The sequence below is a fragment of the Electrophorus electricus genome, chromosome 13 (assembly GCF_013358815.1).
Source record: "Electrophorus electricus isolate fEleEle1 chromosome 13, fEleEle1.pri, whole genome shotgun sequence".
In the NCBI taxonomy this organism is placed as follows: domain Eukaryota; kingdom Metazoa; phylum Chordata; class Actinopteri; order Gymnotiformes; family Gymnotidae; genus Electrophorus; species Electrophorus electricus.
Genome location: NC_049547.1, coordinates 7725026 through 7746055, shown reverse-complemented (window position 1 = coordinate 7746055; position 21030 = coordinate 7725026). Strand labels below are relative to the sequence as shown.

Genomic DNA, 21030 nt, shown 5'->3' with positions numbered 1-21030 from the left:
TCATGTAGTAAGTATGCTGATTCTATGTACAGCACTTTGGTCAATGCAAATTGTTTAAAGAGTGCTTTATAAATAAACCTTACTTACTTGTGTTGTTCTTATGGTTTTATAAGGCATTATATAGGCTAATGTGAAATGGTCTCCTGAAGCATTCATTAACTTTTATGCTATGCTAGTGTTTCTTGGTGAAGTTTTCCTTACAAAGTCTTCTATAAAGTTTTTGTAGGTAGTTTCGTGAGCCCTCTTACCTTCACACTTGAGACCTTGCCGAACTAGCCCCCACAGCATCTCTCCACAGTGGTCACAAAATGCTGGCGCCCGATACGAGTGGACGAAGAGAGTGTGAGGTCGGATCTGGAAGTCCTCCACGGTGACTGAAGCTACAGGTTTTAAAAATAAAAAAGGATGAAAAAGGATGAGTATTTGTGCACAGTAATGAGAACGATACTTAATGAGAATCTTTCATACAAATGTGGACAGTTACATTATCTAATTGCTGAGAGTTTCATCATGTGTACCTAAAAGGCATGAGAACTTGGTCTTGTAAAAGTATAGGTTCATAATAAGCTGCGCAAGAACATTCTTTAGCCTATATCCTTATAAATTCACACAACCAAAGTCTCACTTAGTTGTTTGTTTTGCTATAAGAAACAGCTAAAGCCCAAAATTCCTCCTCCTCACCCTGCTGCCTATCACATCATTTGGACTTTCAACTTCACAAGGGAATTGAGCTCTCAAACTCGCTGCCGTTATGAATAAATATATTGTGCAACTGTGACAGGAAAAAGGCAAACAAATGGTGCAGAGGGAGATATTTTTATCTGATGGTGCCTGCTCTCACGGGGCTGTGTCTGGAGAGGGCATGCCTTCAGAGGTGCAGATGGACGAGAGTCCTGGCCAGAGCCAGGCTTTCAGAGGCCAGGCTGGCACTGCTGCTGCTGCCCGCCTCTCTCTGGCCCTCGCCTCCCTGCACAAGCAGAGCGCATGTCTGCCGGGCTTAATGGGTTGGCGATTAGTGCCGCCCCGTGAGGGGCCGATGGTCAGTCAAAAATTAATTAAGGCTTTTGCTTGGGCCGCCTGAACGCAGCCGAGTCTCAGAGAGGAGCCAATTTGAAGCTCTGTGGCATTGATTTTGTCTCTCTGAAGTGGTTTAGGCATTTAGCTTCCATTTTTAAACATACTGCTGAATTTCTGAAAGTTGTTCTTCATCAGATTATTGCTTTCTCAATTTCTTGATTGCTAAAAAAATTATTATAATCTAATACAACAAAAAAATCTAAACAAAACCAATAACAACTGTTCAAAAGTATTAAATAGTATTTCAAATCCACCAAAAAACAGCTTTATTGATGTTTGTAAATTGTGTTATGAAAGAGTGGCTTTTTGTGGGGATGGATGGAATGTTTTGATTGGCTCTTGTTTGGCTGCATGTTGGTGGGACCAATAGAGGCTGAGTGGAGAAACCAGCAGGAGGACTGCTTGCTTCAGCATGTGCCTATCGCCTCCTCTCCAACATGGCTTCCCCACAGCCCGCTCAAGTAGAATACATTCTGATTAGCCATTCTCTGGCTAAATTGCCTCAATTCATTCAAATTATTGTTTTGCCTTTTGTTTAAAGGGCAAGATATGTTTGCAAGTTTGAACTACCTGTAAACTGTCATTAAATGCTTCAGAGAAATGAGTGTGGCACGGAAAATGCACCCTGAGCTGACTTACAGTAAATACTCTGTGTGTGTGTGTGTGTGTGTGTGTGTGTGTGTGTGTGTGTGTGTGTGTGTGTGTGTTTGTGCAGGTGCGTGCGTGCGCGCGCGCGCGTGTGTGTGTGTGCATGTGCACCCACACACTTGCCCTCCTTTTTCAAAGTTCCTCATATTGCTTGTGGAAGTATAATACATACTAGTCTTGTTTATTTGGTTTGTAAGAAAATAAAGATAAAACAGGAAAAAAATGTTGCCATATTATATTGGCATGACAAGAAAGATGCATGATGGGTAGAGAAAAGCTGTATGCTCCCTCTAATGTGAGGGCTAATGGAGCAGTGACTCAACCAGTGGGAGCACTACCATTATGCTCTTTCTTCCTTCAAAAGGCATGGGGTCACTCCCAGCTCTTTCTTTCTTTCTTCACCAATGATTGCAATTATGTCGATCTAGATGTACAGTAGGTCGGCAGGACACTTTGGGAACCTGCACTGAATGCATTATGTCTGATTCAATTTAAGTCGTTTTAGAGTTTTCTAAGTTTAAACTGATAGAACGAAAAATCACATTTCGGGCTATTTGTGAGTGGAGAACTAGTATTTTCATAGCATGCTGGCTGTACTAATCACTCTGAGAGATGCAATCAGGGTCATTCCGCACAGGGAGCTGACATATTGATGAGCTCACTGGAGAAAAAAAAAAGTCCCTTTCAGTTCATCTTTAGGCTGAAGGGAACAGAAATGTGAATTAAGCTGTTTTTTTCCCAATGATTTTTAAAAATTAATTACAATTTAATAAAGTAGTTTACAAAAAAAAATGTTTGAGTCAAAAAGCAAATTTCTGCTCACAAGATGCAAACTATATTGCAATAGGCAACAACGTATTTCATTTAAACACAGACCTAAAAAATATCTGAAGTGGTTTATGCTATAGTGATTCATTAAAACTTTAAATTCTTTCTATACGTTATAAAATGTATTCACAAAGTTATTCATAATAGTGCTTGACATAAGGCCCCATAAATGTATATAAATTATTATAATTACATACAGAAGTGTTGACATCAACAATATCAGTTTGTTACTCACTATTCCAAATGAAACTTGATTCATAAATGCACCTAACACCACAAAAATGACATCTTTATGAATACGCTTGAAATGCAATATGGGCATTGGATTCATAGAAACTTTACTTAGTTCTGGAAAATTGTAATCTAAAAAATATTTTAACTGAACTATATTTAAGCAACAGAGAAACAACTTATGCTTTGAATACAATATTCTCAGTTGCAAGGTAAAACCCAAAAAAGCATACAAAGGTTTCAAATCAAGTCATGCTCATTTGAAACAAAGCAGCATCACATATCCGTGGCTTTTCCCCATTTATTTATTTTTTAATTTAACCTTTATTTATCCAGGAGGTTCCTTGAGATTAAAAACTATTTTTTCAGGGACACCTGGCTAAGATAGCCCACAATTTCCAATTACAAGAATTTTAAAATCAACCAAAAACCAGACTTAAGATAATTTAGGTAAATCACATTCAAAACAAAGAACAATAGTCACTGAATACAAAACATAAAATCCATCTTATGAATAGCAATTGCACTCTTCAGTTATAGTTTTTAAAAGAGCCTTAAACTCAGAGAGACAAAATCATTAAGATGCAATATGTTCTGAAGGTTATTCCAAGACAACTGCATAATTTTGAACTAATCTTGGGTACTTTTTAGAGCAGACTTCTAGAAAAGTGATCACAGCGACTGTTGATACATGATAGAAAGGTTTGCCTGGCTTTGTAAATAAAAATATATTAGTGCTGCTGTCTCCTTCATGATGTGTTTGAGACTATCAATTAGATATAAAACACAGGGAAATGTCATACACAGGCTCCATGCAGCAAATTGCAAAGGAGTCACCATAGTCTAAAACAGAATTTAACTTGTACAAGTGTTTTACAAACTGCTAAATTCAGGCAGGTCCTATTACAATAATAAAAACCCAACCTTACAAGAATAAAAGCCCAAACTTTTCAAACCACATCCATTTCCCTATAGTTCCCTGTATCTTTCCTCAGCTCGAACAGAGCAGTTACCAAAGCATTTCACTGTGAGTTAAACCATGTATGACTATGTACCTGACAAATAAAACTTTGAACTTTGAACGTGAATTTGAATTCTAACCTTAACTTTCTTACTAGATTTGCAATATGTATTCTAAATGAGTGCCTGTCATCCAAGCAAATATCCAAGTACGTGTAGGACAACACTCTTTCATCTCCTTCTAAGGTATGAATTCCAATACCAAGAATAATCTGGAAACAAGCTCTGGAAAAGATCATAAATTTGGTTTTCTTAGCATTAAGAAAAAACTTCAGACCATACATTAAAGCCTGTAGCTGTTGAATGGCAATCCAGAGCTCATTCCTATCTTGACTCAGAGAGTATGCTATTGTGTAGGCTATTGTATCATTGTGTCACATTTACTGTAAACATGTCCTTTCCAGTATTTTTTATAAAGGTAATTCATAAACCACTCTAAAGCACTGTCACCTACACCAAAATCAGTAAGTCTATCCATTAGCAACTCATGTTTGACAGAAAGAAATGACTTGGACAAATTAACAAAAAGGGCAACACATGCTGCTTTATGTCCAAGGCACTGATAATATAATTTGTTACCAACAAAGCCACTGGTATGGTACTACAATCTGATGTAAAGCCAGACCAAGTTTCCCTTAAAATATTATCATCAGGAAGAATTGTTTCAATTGAAAGTTTACTTGACATTGTAAAATCTTGGCAAGGATAGAAAGTTTGTATATAGGAAGGTATTTTTTATCAGAGGTCCATACCCCAGGGGAGAACATAAGCTGTTTTCCAAATTATAGGCATGGTATTTAGTCTGGAGGTTCTGATTAAAATATGAGCTATAGGCTCAGAAATAAAAGCTACATGCACTAAGAATCAGGGTTTTTGTGTCTAGTCAACTTTTTTAGATCAATGGCTTTCAAACTTTATGAATCTCCTTATTGGAAATATGACTAAAAACAAAGGGCTTCTTAAATAAGTCAATTCAAAATCAACATGTCACAAAATTAAAGTTAAAACTCTGATACCCTACTGCATAAGACTTAAATATAAACAAAACTGCTCATGTAAATCCTTCACAATATTGTCTTTACTTGCAGTTGGACGATTTCAGTTGAACTGACTAAAATGCATTTAGGGAGACTTGAGGTACAACTGGGATATCACAATGATTTTAATTGTTCCAGAACATAGTAGAATTGTTCAAATTATCTGAAATAGATTTTAAGTAATAAGTAATAATTTAAGTGATATTCAGATTAGAATTTGCACTGGAATTAGTAGATCTTGCCTTGACCCAGTAAGTGTTTCTTTCTTTGATCAAATTAGAAAGTACTTCTGTAAACAAGGTATTGCACGTCCCTGAAATCCTACATTTCTTTAAGGGAACATGCTTATTGCAAATCAACAAGAATTAATTATAAAAAATATTCCCAGGTACACTCTTTGCCAGGCCCATTCCCAGGCACACTCCCTAGGATTAGACTGACTCTGTCACAAATAAGAGTAAATTCAGAAAAGAAGCCTTCTCTTCACTCTCTGATGTTTTACATACTCTTAATTTACTTTAACTCAATTTATTAATGCTCTTACTATGGCTTCTTTTATGGCCAACAGTGATTTGTATCAGTCACCAAAAGTAAAGTGAATATCTTTGGCTATTAACATCTCTGGCTATTAATATTAAATTGTACCAATCTAAGACCAGATCTACTTTTGACATTTCCAGCCATAGATAAATTTTGGATAGGGCCTGGGTTTGGCTGCACACTCCCAGATAATAACGTCAGCAACAAAATAACACTTTTAATTTCCCAATATGTACGCTGATGTTATAATTGTTGTCTCTGGCAATAGAGTGCAAAGAGTCTTTCTAATACTTTGAGAATTTACTACTTTTTTACATAGTGAGAACATCATTCAAAGCTTTCAGAGATTGCAGGAATAAAGTGCTGACTTGTGTTTGTGAAATATAAAGCTTTTGCTGATGCATGGCATGAATGTCTTCATGATAAATACATGAGTATCTGATTATAGGAGCTCATGAAGCTTAAGGAGTTATATGATGAATATCCACTCTCACAATTTGGTCCTAAAAGATCTGTGAATGTCAGGAAAGTTATGAGGGGGCATTGTTTTCCCCATGGCTATGTGACATGGCAATCAATTGGACACATGACAGTGGTATGGTACAGTAGGGTGCTTATCTGGGCCGGCTCTCATCTTATTAAATATAGGTAAGTCTCAGGAGGCATATGTAACTGGACATGACAATTAGATAAAGGAGCAAAATTAAATACAGCATGTTAGTTTGTGTGCACCTCTGGATTTTGAGGGAAAATTTGCATTTCTACATCTACATGGAAAAAAAAAGATACAATATATTTCTACCACAATAAAATTAATTAAAAGTAACAGAAAGGAAGCCTAGTGTATTTAGGATTGTTCATTTCAGCACTAGATAACGGGAACACCAGGAACCTTTGAGTTCAACAGAATCCAAATTCTGTGTTGCTTGTTCATGGAATTATACTTTCAGAGAAAAGTGATGAAAGAATCATTATAAATTATTCTGGATGACTTAGTCTCGAGCAGGAGTCATAATTAATAACCATTGATCTAACATTGTGGCAGCCAGGAGGTTATATTGTCTTATTTTACCACACAATCCATTGCCACTTGTGCTACTGAGGAGTGTCACTCAAGGCTCCCACAGGCTTATCTTTGCAACTGTGTGCATCTGGGCATGTTAATCACCTGATCCCCTCCCCAACAATTACACACACACACACACACACACACACACACAAAGAAGCCAGAACAGGCAGGGGAAGGGGGGAGATGGCAGAAGTGTCAGTCCCTCTTTATCTCCTCAGAACAGACTCCACTCAGTTACCTGTCATGCCACAGTGGAGAGGAGGAGCAGGTATGGAGGGAAGGAGGCCTGCCAAGCGTTTGTAGAAACACTTTAGCAGTGTCAAATGCGATACCTCCACCACTTCCTCCTCCAGGGAGAAACAGCTCCGGCTTTCGCACCGGGTGCAGGAGCCAAACTTGGATGCACGTCAAGTTTCCCACACACCAAAAAAAAGGGGGGAGGATAGAAATCAGCCAAAACTGGTGCAGTGTTGCTGTGCGATGCCATGATGACATGTGACCTGCAGAACAGAGTCATGGTGTGTTTTATGGTTTTTATGAGGTCTGCTCCATCTGTTTATAAATTAATCAACTGCTCTCTGAGATGTAGCTTAATTGTCCATTGGAGCTTTCATATTCCCAGCATTGGTAAAATCCACAGGTTAAAAAAGTCCTCTGCTCCTTCCTTGATTTGTAGAATAGAATTTGTAGAATAGTAAATAAGTTAAAACATGATTGAACAACTAAAATGAAAAGGTTTTATGAGGAAATTCAGTTCAAGAAGCTTTGTTTAGATCTTACCTGAGAGCACCACCTCCACGAGGTCTCCTTCCATGATTTCTGAGGCACACCTCACCAGCTGCAAGATGTTATCGGAGGTCGGGTCATGGCGGAACAGTAGGATCTTGTCATACATTCCATAGAACCCACACTCGGGGAACTTAAACAAAAGAAGTAAAACAAAACAAAAGAAACATTAAGAATATCATAAACAATGTTTAGCTTCTCTGTCAGTAGATAGTGTGGTAATAGCTTTTTACACTGTTCTCTCAGTTTGAAAGTACCATATTTACTGTTGTAGAGAGTATTCCATCTACATTGTATAACTAACTTTTAGTAAAAGTTGGGATTAGAACTTGATTAAAGCTTAAGATGAATGACAGAAGCCTTACTTATATTTCCAACACTCCAATGTTGTGCCCATTTGTGCCATTAGACACATTAGACAAATATTGCAAAAAAAAAAAGCTGATGCTTGTAATGATCACTCCATTCTGTCAGAATATACAAAGAAACAGCAGGAATTCAATATCCAAACATGCATTCCTGAAGGGACTTCCAGATCTGTTCAATGCTTCAGCAAACCCATCCACACACGTACAGCTCCAAGCCTTTTTTATTTATATGTATTTGAGATTTTTTGTCTTGTTTTTGTTTTTTTGTTTTTTCCCTCCACACTTCCTAAACAGTTTCACAAATAACATTCTCACAATCAATTCAATGTCAAAGAAGAGAGCAACATATTGACCGACCCATGTAGGCCGCTGGGGAAATCGCCTGCTAGTCTCATTCTCTATTGATCGCCCCTGAGCTGAGTTACACGCGGAGCGTGGATTCATACCAGCACCATTCAGCAGGGCCACTCATACAGGGGCTATTATTGGCCCTATTTAGAGACTGCAAACTGAGGAAACTTATATTTGCAAAATAATTTTTTAAAATAAACAGTCATTTATGCACCATGCAGCACTGAATACTTGGAATCCCCAGTTAAAATAAAATAAATAATAACTAAAAGAAGACTTGACATTATTGTTAGTGCTGCAGAGAATGCATAACTTTATTGCAATGGTTTGTTCAAAGTCATTTTCTACTGAGATCTGTTCAGATATGGGAGTTGTACAATGATCACATGTCATATCAAAATCTGCAATTCAGAATAAGGATTAATTTCATAATGTAAACAATGTTCCTATGCCTGTCTTTCATCCTTGAACTATGATTAAGTTCTCCTTGGGGTTTATATTTGTGTGGTTCTCAAAATTAATACACAGCCACTTTTTACTAACAAAATTAGAGCTGCAGACAGAATTCTTAAAAAGAATCCTCTTATCTGAGGACACACAGCTTTAAAGTGAACAATTTCACAGAATCCAAATTTAAAATGAAAGGAAGTGAAGATCAATCATTAGCATATATTTGTCACTTTATTTGCCAAGCCTCCAATGAATAGCATGCAGAGCAGTCTGCAATATTCGATTTACTTTTTTAATTTAAACTTTAATACGTACTTAATATGTATTCACTGCTAGCAATGTCTGAGTTTACAAATTTTCAGCGTACAGTCATCAACAACTAAAATATTCAAACAGTGTTGAAACTATTTCTTGATGGCAGGGCCAACAGAATCCATGTGTAATTCTGCTGGCCCGAGTGCCGGGGCAGGATGCACAGACGTCCTCGTTCATGTGCAACATTTATTAACATGAAACACACACTACACGACAGGCACTCACAAACGTTGACAGTGAACATGATTACACGGTTTTACATTTAACAAAGCACATACTAACAAAGGTGATCACACAAACACAGACGTTACGGTTATCGCAAATAGTTGCACTGACGGATGTTGACGTTAAACGACTTACGTAGCGACAATGACCAACAAAGGAAATTCTCACGGACATGGGTTTAAATAGACACGGCAACACTTGACAAAGCCTGTGCACACGTGGGCAATTCCAGGGGGGTGTGGTTACTAAGCAGACAAACGATACACCTGCGGATTCCCCGCACGCGGCCAACCGTACCACGTGACTTATGGGGACGGAGCAGTCCGTGACACCATGGTGTTACTGCAACTACTAGGTAGACACGACCAAAACATTTGATATGTCCCAGCCAACGTAAGCATATCATCAGCTATGTGTACAATTTGCAATAAAAGGTTATAGTTAATCATTTAAGCGTATCTAATTTGATTTTGTTACCCCTTATAAATACAGATTATTAATAATAATAATATATGAGATTTATATAGAACTTTTCAAGAACCCAAAGACGCTTTAAACATTGCTAGCAATAATAAGAAGTGACCATTTCCGTTCCTTAGAAGAATTTGAATAATTCACCTCCACATACCTACACACAAAGCAGTACCCATATGCTGCTTTAGTGTACTGCACACTAAAGGGGTAAGTGCAGTGTTGCCATCCCATCAGGCTCCAGTAACCTCAAATCAAGCATGCACCACACTGTGTCAAGGCATAAAGTACCTCCAGATGCCCCTTATCAGTTCTGCTGCTGATATATCATGGGGGCTTTCCACAATTAACATGTTTTGTATTATTTAAATCCTGATGGGTAAGCTGATGGGTAAGAGCAAGTATGTATATGTACATTCTTTTTCCTAGATAATATCATAGCTCCATCTAACATGCATGCACAGACACACATACACACATACAAATAAGCCAGAACACACAGCCCTAATGACTACTACACAATAAAGATACACAGAGGCAAGTGTGGTTTCTAAGGTCACCATGACAGCAGACTCACTGTAACAGTATGGGTTGTCATGGCAGCAGGAACCCAAGGCTATTTTCTGATTGAGCACTATTCATTTATTTGAAACAAATGGAAGCACATATATATCTGTGGCATGACGGAGGGGCACACCGATCCTTGTCATTAAACCCTTGGGAGATTCCTGGCTCCGAGCTCAGGAATCTTCTAACAATAACTCCATGTTTCCTCCTCTTAGGGTGCTTTCACGGGGTCCCTTTCTATGCTGCTCTTTCAGGGCTGTAATTTTCCACCCTCTCTCCCTCTCTAGCCCGATGAGAGGAACATCAATCTGGACGTTGTCTTCCCTTTAAACAACTGGTTGTTGAAGCCGGTTGTCATGGTGGAATAGGTACTTGTGCATAAGGCTGAAAAAGACAGGTGCATCAGCAGAGGTGAAGGTGGTGGCCAGAAAGTGAGAGAGAAAAAAAGAGAGAGAGAAAGAAGGTGTATATAAGAAGCTTTATTAAATATTTTTATTACTTTTCCCTTTTTCTTTCTCTGCAGTTTTATCACTTTTAATATAATATAATAATTCTGTGAATCACTTTAGCAACACTTGTTGATTGCAATTCATTTCAATAAAGCTATTTGAATTTGAACTTGAATTTGAGAGAGAGAAACAGAAAGAGAGACAAAGAGAAAAACAGAAATTTTGAAAGGGACAGAAAGAGGAAAAGAGAAAGAGAGGGACAGCAAGAGAGGGGTATGGAGTGAGAGAGTGAGACACAGAAAAAGAGCTCTATGAAAGCTCCTGAGAAGGGAGGAATGAATCATACTCTCCGCTTTATCTGCGGCCCTCTATCGCCCACACTGCACTGTGTGCTGCGCGCCCCACTCAGCTGCAATAAACCCTAGTCCCTCCATCCCAGCTCCCATCATCTCACACTGTTCACAACCAGTGTGCAACACACATGCAAGCTCATCAATTCTCCAAGTCCACCTACTTGGCATCACCTCATATCCACAGTATCTACATAATGCTTTCTTTTGCCAAACTGAAAGCTGGAAATGGGTCCATTTCAGAGGTAGATACTGTCCTTTTCATAGATATGTAAAATATGTGTCTTGGCTGACATGTAATGGTGGAAACCTATGAATAGCCAAGGCTGCATCTTCAGGCAATCTATGGATAATTGCCCTCCATCTCTTATAGGAAAGGCTGAGCAGCTATGGATCAGAGAGAACCTGGTAGACTATAATAGCACAATGACAAAACCAGTTTGCACAACTGTAAATGTTTAATCTTTTCCCTATAGGTGTGAAGCCTGAACAGAACAGGGCAGGAAGTGTGTGGTTGGACACCTTATTGTGTTCTAAATCTTACACAGCACATAGGAGGACATGATATGTGAAGGTAGGCCACACACTCAACCTAGTTGAAGCTTGTTTTCATTTCCTCTCAATCAGATTACCAGCCAGATGATGTCAATGTCATATAAATGGTGGACTCTACATTAACTGGGGAAGTGAAGAAGGTTATAGTTCTGAGTAATCTCTAAACCTATAAACCTGTTGCTGTTGACCCATATGGATAAATTCTCTTCTACTTTAACCAGTATTACACATTCCATGTCTGACTGTAATGTAACGTTTGTCCTGGGGTCTCATTTTGCAGATAAAAATGGAAAAGTTATAACAAAAAAGTACAGAGACAGACAGGAGAACTCGACAGCCTCTACTGTCATTTGGCCATGGCACTTGGTCTCTGGTCTTCATTAAATGCACCACTGCAAGATGCACTGAGCGTTTGCCAGCACACGCCTGTTTTCTTCAGGTGCTGAAACACTTCAGTGTTATGCCTGAAGGAAACATGGTGCACCTTCACGCAGAACTGATGCACACGACTCTGGCATGACAGAGGTGTGAAATCTGAGCACTGAGTACTGGAAGTTTAATTAGGTAAAGTAGCGGTATGGGGAATTTAAATCACAGTGCCGCAGGAAACAAACACATGGTGTGTGATTTAATGACAAATCTGAAGTAAGAATGAAGTCCGATGTTTCACAGGACACCATGGGTGCTGTTTATAGAATCAGGGCACTGCTCATATTAAACCATATGAAAATGTGATGTTAAATCAGATTGAAAAGTAAGGAATGCTATCCATGCCCCAATATAATCATTAAAACCCTTCACAACCTTTAATACAATGTTAAATGTATTAACTTAGCATTTACCAACACAGGGGATTTTATTTGGTGTACTGTTGTACTGTAGCAAAAGCCCCAAGTGTCATAGCAGACATTAAACACTTAGGCCATAAATACATTTTTTAAATTTCTTTTCTAATCTCACCCAGGTGAGATTTCATCTTCAGATTTACTGCACCATCTGCATACTTTGACTACTAGTGTTTCTGAAACTTATTTAGTACTTGGTTGCAAGTTCTTTACAATAACTGACTGACAGAAGTATACACCCCTTAGCCATTACCAGATTTTGGATGTTTTCCCTGGTGGAGCTCTACCAGGCCTGGGGCAATTTGCATTGTGTAATTGTTTTGGAGACTTTTTGCTTTCAATCATGTCATCAGTAAGATAAATGCATGCTCAGTGGAGTTCAGATCAAGTTATATACTTGGTCAGTTCAGAACATTCATAGGCCCTTCATAGGTTTAGAGGTATGTGTCAGCTGTTTGTTTTGCTGAAGGTCATGCTTTAGTTTTGGGCCAGTTCACTGCTTATTTTCCCTGCAGCCATACAAGGACATGATATCATGCTGCACACATGCACACATGTTTTACAGCAGAAGCAGTTGCATTTTTCTTTGCAGTTGCATAGTTTCCTCATCCCCTCACTGTTAATCCTTGCCCATAAGATTTGATCCCAGAACTATACAGACTTTCTTTGTATTTTTTACCAAACTGCTTCCTGGGTTTTCTGTTCTTGAGGCTTGCCAGATGTCTTTATTCTTTAACTGTTCAACAGTTTTTGATTTATGATTGAAAGTATTCTTATGTCATACATCACTGTGGGCTGTCATGTGCTTTTACTATTTATAAATTCACCAGTGCCTGTTTACTTAACAATTTTCCAGACAGTTGATTTTGACTGGATGTATTCATTTGTACTGATTTTTCTGCCTCATGAGAGTCTGTGTTTACCAGTGTTTACCAACACTGATAATACTTTGGCTCTCCAGTTGAAAGACCGCTGCAACAAACTTCAGATGAAAATGTCCTGTTACATGTTTACTATGTCAGATAAGTACAACTGTATTAATTTGTCTCCCTTTAAAGCTGATAGGCTCTTTTAGGCATTTTGAGACAGATCTCTCAGCAAGTCTCACGTACCTGATGGGTCCCCTTACAGAACACACGCAATCAGCCAATCAGAGTGGCCTCTACCAATGTGTAGTCTGCAGGCTAGCAGGTGCTAGCTGTGCTGCAACAACCACTGGTCAATACTGTTGGAGCATTGTGCTTTTGTTTTTCTGCCCCCCTCTGTGCCCATGAGGCCAGAAAAGTCTGAACGTTTTGCCAATGGCCGGCATGGGGCCACATTCAAGGCCTAACAGAAAAGGCAAACAGATACCTCTTGGAGCTCGGCAAATGCCCAAGCCATTTGATGTTCAGACACCACAAGTTCATTATTCTAAATAAAAACCAGTGTAATTGCTGATCACAAGTTGATCATATGTCACATGCTGATTGTGATTTCAGGCAAGGCATGGCTAATCTAGTTAGGTCTTGCTAAAAGCATTTCTCATATTTACTCAGATTTACAGGACAAGTATACATACTGAATAAATAAACCTTACCCCCAAATATCAACACATCCACGGTATGCAAACAAATGGAGCATGACCATTTCTATTGGGTCATTCACTATCCAAAGTGCCAATCCTGAACTCCACATAAGGATGTTGCTCGCATACATTACCATGTCATTAATACAGAGGGGGACAACCTGGATGAAAAGATACACACTGTATCTAATTAAAGCACTCTTTTAAGCCTGCTAAGATTCTCATTGTCACCTTAATAGCTGTATGTTCACACTTTATTAGTGAGTGTTTTGCAGTTCTCCTCAGCGCCAGCATGCCCACTAACTAACCTCTGGCACAGTGCACATGTACCGGATCACAGCACAGGTTCTACTGGGCTTTGAGGTGCTATGGCAGATCATTAAAATTACATGACAGGCCCAGCAGGTGGTATGCCTCCAAATTGACTGTAATTCTGATATTTTGCTGATGATAAGCTTTATTGGACTCCGCTGCACAGTATGTGGTGTAACAATCGCTAGACAAAATGAATACCCCATTTTGACTTGAATGTATGGGTGCCAAGGCACAGGAGAAGTCACACAACTCTCAAGTGTTTCGGCACGGTTGAGCAAGAAGCACTGGGCAAAGGAGGAGATGACCACCAAACCCACAACCACCCTTAAACACAGGCAAAGATTCTTCACTGTGCCTGCATGTCCTACTGACGCATGTCCATTGTTACTTCAGGAAATCCAATTACTTCTGTGACATGTTTCAGACGAGAAAGGCTACGTTGTTTGCTGAGCTCCGTGTGATGAGCGAAAACTTTTGTGAGACCAAAGCTCAGTTAGGAAACACCGTAGCTGTGCGCCTGGGCCTGCAAGGCCTGGCCACATTTCTCATGGAGACATAGTTGTGTTGTGCAGGCCCTGCCTAAACAGCTGTGGAAATGAGGTAACACCTCTACAAACCACTGAGAGGAACTGTCACATATTTTTAGCCATTTCAGCCCCAGTAACATGCAATGTTTATTACTGAAAGTAATTCAAAGATTCCTTCATGTTGGCTACCTATGTTCCTTTTCACATGCAAGAGGAAGGTTCATTTTCTCTGTGCTGCTGAGTGGATGAACAGACTCAGCCGCTCTCTTGATGAGTAACAGTTTTCTTGAATGTTCTGGTTAACTACATCATACATGCTGTAAAAATTATACATAGTCCAGGTTTGGCCATCTTCTGAGTCATTTTTCCCACAGAAAACATTTTGTAGTACCAACATGTACCTTTCAGAATTTTTGATCTGGATGATGGGGCTGTGGTCCTTCATGTTAAATGAATCATGCACAAATACACATGCAACTGATGTGTGCGCACACACACATGCACACACGCTATCATATCTCTCATGCTAATGAAGGCAGATTTTTGAATCCTCTCCAAAACAGCTGCTCCACAATGGCTGTGGCATATATAAATGTGTGTGTGTGTGTGTGTGTGTGTTTGTGTGTGTAAAAATATGTGTGTGTCTGCATATACAAATATGTGTGTGTGTATATAAATGTGTGTGTGTGTGTGTGTGTGTGTGTGTGTGTGTGTGTGTGTGTGTGTGTGTGTGTGCATGTGCATGTGTAAACGTGTGTGTGTCTGCATAATATATGTGTGTGTATATATAAATGTGTGTGTGTGTGTGTGTGTATGTGTGTGTGTGTGTGTGTGTGTGTGTCTATATCTCTGAGTGTGTGACCCCACCACACATGGCTCTCGTCACCATAATGGCACTCAGATGAGTACTTCACAGGCAATCATAATCAGTTGCCAAGCAACTAGAGGGACCACTCTCCAACTCACACAGAAAAACCAATGTTGGAAGGATGACCATATAAGCTAATATCACTAATTCACATCTAATATCACTGCCGATGTGAATATATAATTTGCTCTAATATCTACATCTTTCAAAGATGAGGGCAATATGTTATACGAAATGTAGCCCATTTAAGCCATGCACAATGGTTAATGGTAGAATATCATTCTTTTTATGTGAATGAAAGAAAAAGCTCTGGTCAGTGCAAAACCTTTGTCATTAAAGCTTGGTCTTCGAACAAAGATGACATAATTTCAACGCATGTCAGACGCATTAGAGTAGCATGAAAAGACCTGTGGGAGGAGTGCAGCTGAACTACAGAGAACATCGAGCACTTTGCTCATGAAGCAGCCGCACGTATGGACTGAGCAGTATGGAGTGGTTAGCGCTCGGCACGGGGAGCACAGCAGCCTCACTGATTAATAAGAACACTTGCACGAGTGGTAATGTAAAAAGGTGCAAACTTGAAACAAAGGCGCCGTCACTTTAATTAAACCTGATAATCCCAAGTACTAATGGAGTCACAGGCTATTAGGCAGCCCCTTGTTGGCACTAAGGACTTTTGTCAACGTGAGAAGGAAGAATGTTGAGGGAGCTTTCATTTCTGGAGCAATATGATCAGATTCTGGAGCACATATGATCAGATCAGCTCCCAGGAGAATGCTAGAGTAGTCATACACTTCTTTGCATTTTTTTAAACCAACATAGCTGTTGTTGATGTTTTAGGAGACATATTTTAACAAAAATATAACAAAAACAAATATAAGAGAATGAAATGATATCCTCTCAGACTGGAAATATATAATAACATCACCTGTCTGATCACTGGACTTAAAAATCAATCATGGATTCCTCAAATTCAACAATCTTCCTCAGAAACAGAACAGAGTGGAACCTATTTGTTTATGTAAAAATGTTTGCAGTACTTTCTGTCATTTTTTGCTACAATAATGCTTTCATTGTCTCATCTCCCTCAAAGGAGAGGGATTATTCTAGTTTAACTGTGCCAGAAGATACTAATCTCTTGTTGACAGGATTATGAAGTGCATATGTGGTCCTGTATGTCTATTGTTATTAATTTGAAAAAATGTTTTTGACAGGAAAATCTCTATTGCAGTTTTACAAGGGACTCACAGTGTACAGGTTTATAAGTGAAAATATAAATTGTTCATCCATGCAAATCTCATCAGGGGCTGCAGTCCTTTGACTAACTTCTCTTTAATCCTTAAACCCCACCCCATCCACAACAGAAGCTTTATGTAGGCATACATTTTATTTTATTTAATTAACAGGTCCAAATCTTAAAGGAAAGCGTTAGTTATTGTGAATATAGTGCTAAAAACGCAATGTACCCATAGCCAACTTTAGAGAGGAAGATAAGCCATGCACTACATCTGCTCCATGAAATCAGCCACTTTATCACCACAATCTGCTCAATTTCAGTGTATTATATCTGGGCTATCATTTCGTGGGCCATAATCCTACTGTCAAGCTGCACTCATCAATCTAACTGGACCACGCTACATCTTATGTTTCATTTTTGGTCACAGAGAAACTGCACCATCTTAAAACATGTGCAACTTGCATGCAGCACTCAAAGAGTAGCAGATTGCCTCAGCACCCAGGTCCAGCCATTTGACCTGCACATACCATGTGCATGTGCTAACCCTTCATGGTGTGTTAGGGTCTAAGAGAGGTTCCTAAGATACCTGAGTGCACTGTAGCTTGAGACAGAGAGAGACAGCTGAAAGTGCCTGACGTACTTCGTCTAGCCGCCTACTCAGGCCTTATATTGTGCCATGCTCAAGTAGCATATCAGGGTTGGAGCTAGCTGATGCACAGTTCTGTGGCTGTACTAAAAAGCCTGAGAGCTGTCAAGGTCATTTTCTTTTATCTCTGGCTTCAGTGCTACAGCTCAGTGAAACTGCATAGATCTACTAGTGTTCCAGATCACAGCACTGGTAGATGGGCTGAACAGTGTAATCACTAGCTTCATATGCATCTGTTTTCATGCACTGTTATCATCTAGCGGTTTTGCAGTTCTATGCTGCAATATGCATTAATCACTGTAGCAGAGCTGAAGACAGGTGTAACCCAATATGTGGACAGAGCAAGCTAGTGTAGTAACAGGGTCTTAATCAGGTCTACCTGGCTGTGGTCCAGAGTGAAAGCACAAAAGCTACCATTTTTTCCATTTGAAAGGAAACATCCATATAGAGTCTTTCTAACTTTGTGCATGAAACATATAAGCACAATGATGTGAGCAAATGCACAGGAGTATGACAAAGAAACAGTGGCAATGAAACACCACTTTCAGAGTCTGCCTACACAGCACTGTCACCATCATTGTCATGCACACATGCCAACATCTGACTATTTGAAGTGATAAGAGCTCTGTGCTTTTACACTCCTGAGACCCTACATATCTGAGAAAGTGTCTACAAGGTGTTAAACGAGTTATGGTTATGTCTGATGCTCCTACTCCCTCCCCTTCCCTTACAATATATTAAACACATCCTTCTACTTTTCCAAACACAAGCTGACAACCCGAGGCCTTTAAAAAAAGGTGTTCATTGTTCAGCCTTAGATGATTATGCTTATCAAAAAACTGTGCCACAATCTAGCACCTATACTTCTAAAAGCAGACCGTAAACAGAGTGAAACTGTTAGCAAGGAAGTTAAACAAAGCAATAACAAATAGGCACATTGGAGGAGGGTATTGTGGAAGTGACTACATTCCCAACCGGGAGGTTTAAAGCATTGATTTCCTGTTCGAAAGAAATTGAAAGCAATTTAATATACAACAATTTAGTACCAAATTTAATAGCATATCGGGTTCAAAGCAAAAATATTACAAAAAGACATTTGTCTAAATGTAGTTATTTATATAATGCTATAGTTTAGGCACATGTGAAGGCAATACAGAGTATAGTGTTCTGAGTTTACAGCTGGTTCTTTAGGAGCAGACCAGTTGTCCATTACACTTTTCAGAACTTAGGTATTTATTATACCTGAGGATTATTTAGTGTAGAGCACAATAAATGCACTTTTCACTTTATTTCTAAAAAGCCTACTTACATTTGGCAGACATACATGTTTTATCAGTATTACAGCATGCATGCTCCCTGGTAATCAAGCCCATGACCTTGGTGATGCTAAGACCTTACTGTAATTGCTCTACCAGGTGAGCTATAGGACCACAGCACAATTACAGGAACTATTTAATCTTACAAATAAGGCAAAGGGTGGAACACAAAAAAAGGCTTGCTTTCTAGGACTCATACATGGCAGCAGACATAAAGTGCAATAATGCACATCTTCCATCCAGTATATGTGAAAACAATTCTCTTCAAAATTGACTGTTTACATCAGTTGATAGCTGAAAAGTCTCAAGAACTTCCTAATAGAAATTTCCAACATATCAGTACTTTGAGTACCTCTTTGAGTGTGTTTTTTGTGCATGAAAGATACACTTTTAAACTGCCTATTAAGGATGTAAGTGTTATCAAGACAGCATACTCTAGTCCAAATGTTTGTGCCACCATGCAGTAGGATATTAAGATATTAAGATAATATAGCTTAACCTGTGTGACCTCTTTATAACACTGTGATAGTTTGTTATTTTTGAAACTATGAAGTATTCTAGCAGAGGATTATTCAACTGAAAACACATGACCATGTGCTCTATGAACTACACCAACCTCCATATTAAAAAAAAAAAAATGTTATTGGAAACACCTTGTTGGAGTGCAATTAGATCCTATTGCATACAGCCTCTGTTAGCCATCCACCAACTCTTCATCAAAGGTCAGTATATGGCCAGATGTATGTGGCCATGCCTTATACACTGATACCAGTGAAATCCCATGGCACTACTATGTCAGCACCACTGGTGCATTCAGAACAGTCTCCTACCGAAATAATATCCAGTTAAGTCAACAGTAGCCTTGTGGTCAGACTGTAATACAGGGTGGCCAATCAGTGAAAACAGATGGGCTATACTCTGTAATAGTACACCTGTAAAATGTACCTACAACATAGACATAGATAATAAAGTGGCTAGTGAGTGCAGATGCAAGGTAGGTGTTCCTATCTAAATGGCTGGTGAGCGTATATAGACTGTAAGACTGCAAGGCAACATGTGTGCTTAATTGGCATGCAAATCCAATGTATTATTAAACCGCACTGAAGGTCCATCATTTTGTGACAATGTTAACCATTTTACACTTTGACACTTTTTTATTACAGATTTGTTTCTACTCAGAACTAGTTTTTGTAAATCAAATTCCCCTTCAAAGAAATCAAAATTGTAAGGTCATCTTACTAACTAACAAGATCTTGTGATTAAAATTACAAAGCAGTATTTTAGCAACTCATGGATGAGAGGAACACTGGCTTGTTGTGTCATAGGACCTCACTGCAGCAGGTGTCTTGTGCTACTAGTGGCAGGCCAACCTGTCCCACAGCACTATAGTAACAGCACAACGTCAGAATGTGTCGTCACCAGTGACTCTGGAAGATAAAATTTACCCTATTTCTTGTTCACATTCAGTAACATTGTGCTTGTTTTATTTTTTAAGTGTTAGATTAATCACTGTTTTTGCCTATAAAAACAACCATAGCCTTGTTTTCCTGAGCTTTCGGTCAATGGAAAAACAATGCTATTCCACTAAAGTGCTATTTCTCTCAACAGTGATTACAGAAGTACCTTCCTCTGTAGCCTACATTTCTGCAGTTGCTGTCATTCAAAAATTCCTTGCGCGCGTTGCTGATTACGTTAAGCAAACTCTTGATTACGCATGATCAACTTTCGCACACCACACAAATTTTAAATGTACACTTGGTATGTAAACAAAACGTTATGCTTTCTTGTTTAACAATCTTGGCAGTAGAAAAATACGTATATATCATACATGTCACTCTAGCATCAATGACGGTTTTGATTAGTTGCCGATATGACGATTATCATCACTTGAAAAAGTTCACTTCGCACTTCGCATCTACATTTATTTCATCAACCCAGCTGACTTTACATACTTTTAAAATTACAACGCAATGAGCGAGCTGGCAATCAAGCCATTAGAAATATGGCAACTGTTACCTTCTGGTCAACGATGGAACATGCCATTTCTCGGACTTGCGCGAGGCTGAAGTCGCCGGAGTCCAACAGGACCGGCTCGCGGCTTAACCCAATCTGAATCTGGAAGGATATGCCTTGTGACCCCGGGACGGGGCTCGGCGGACGAATCACCGGAGGGAAACTCATATGAATCCCGAAGTGTCAAGACAATCGCGACTGTATAGCAATTAGAAGGTTTGGTCAGTGCGCGCACTGGTTACACACGGGGAGCAAAACTTCAAATCGATCAAATCCCTGAAGATGTCATGAGGGAAGATGACGAAAAATAAATAAATCGGAATGCATTTAGAGGCACGCTAAAGCCAAGAGTTATTTGG

The 21030-nt window shown here is 39.1% G+C and overlaps 1 protein-coding gene across 1 annotated transcript in view; it reads right to left on the bottom strand.

Annotated features, from left to right (window-relative positions):
- The window catches only part of prkd1 (protein kinase D1), a 35422-nt gene extending 14644 nt beyond the window's left edge, over positions 1 to 20778 (bottom strand). The window contains exons 1-3 of the mRNA XM_027000357.2: positions 20675 to 20778; positions 7231 to 7369; positions 249 to 380 (exon numbers count right to left, since the gene is read on the bottom strand). Of these exons, the coding sequence (XP_026856158.1) occupies positions 249 to 380; positions 7231 to 7369; positions 20675 to 20701 (298 nt within the window). The 5' untranslated portion in view covers positions 20702 to 20778. The remainder of the gene's footprint in view (positions 1 to 248; positions 381 to 7230; positions 7370 to 20674) is intronic.
- Positions 20779 to 21030: the final 252 nt, after the last annotated feature.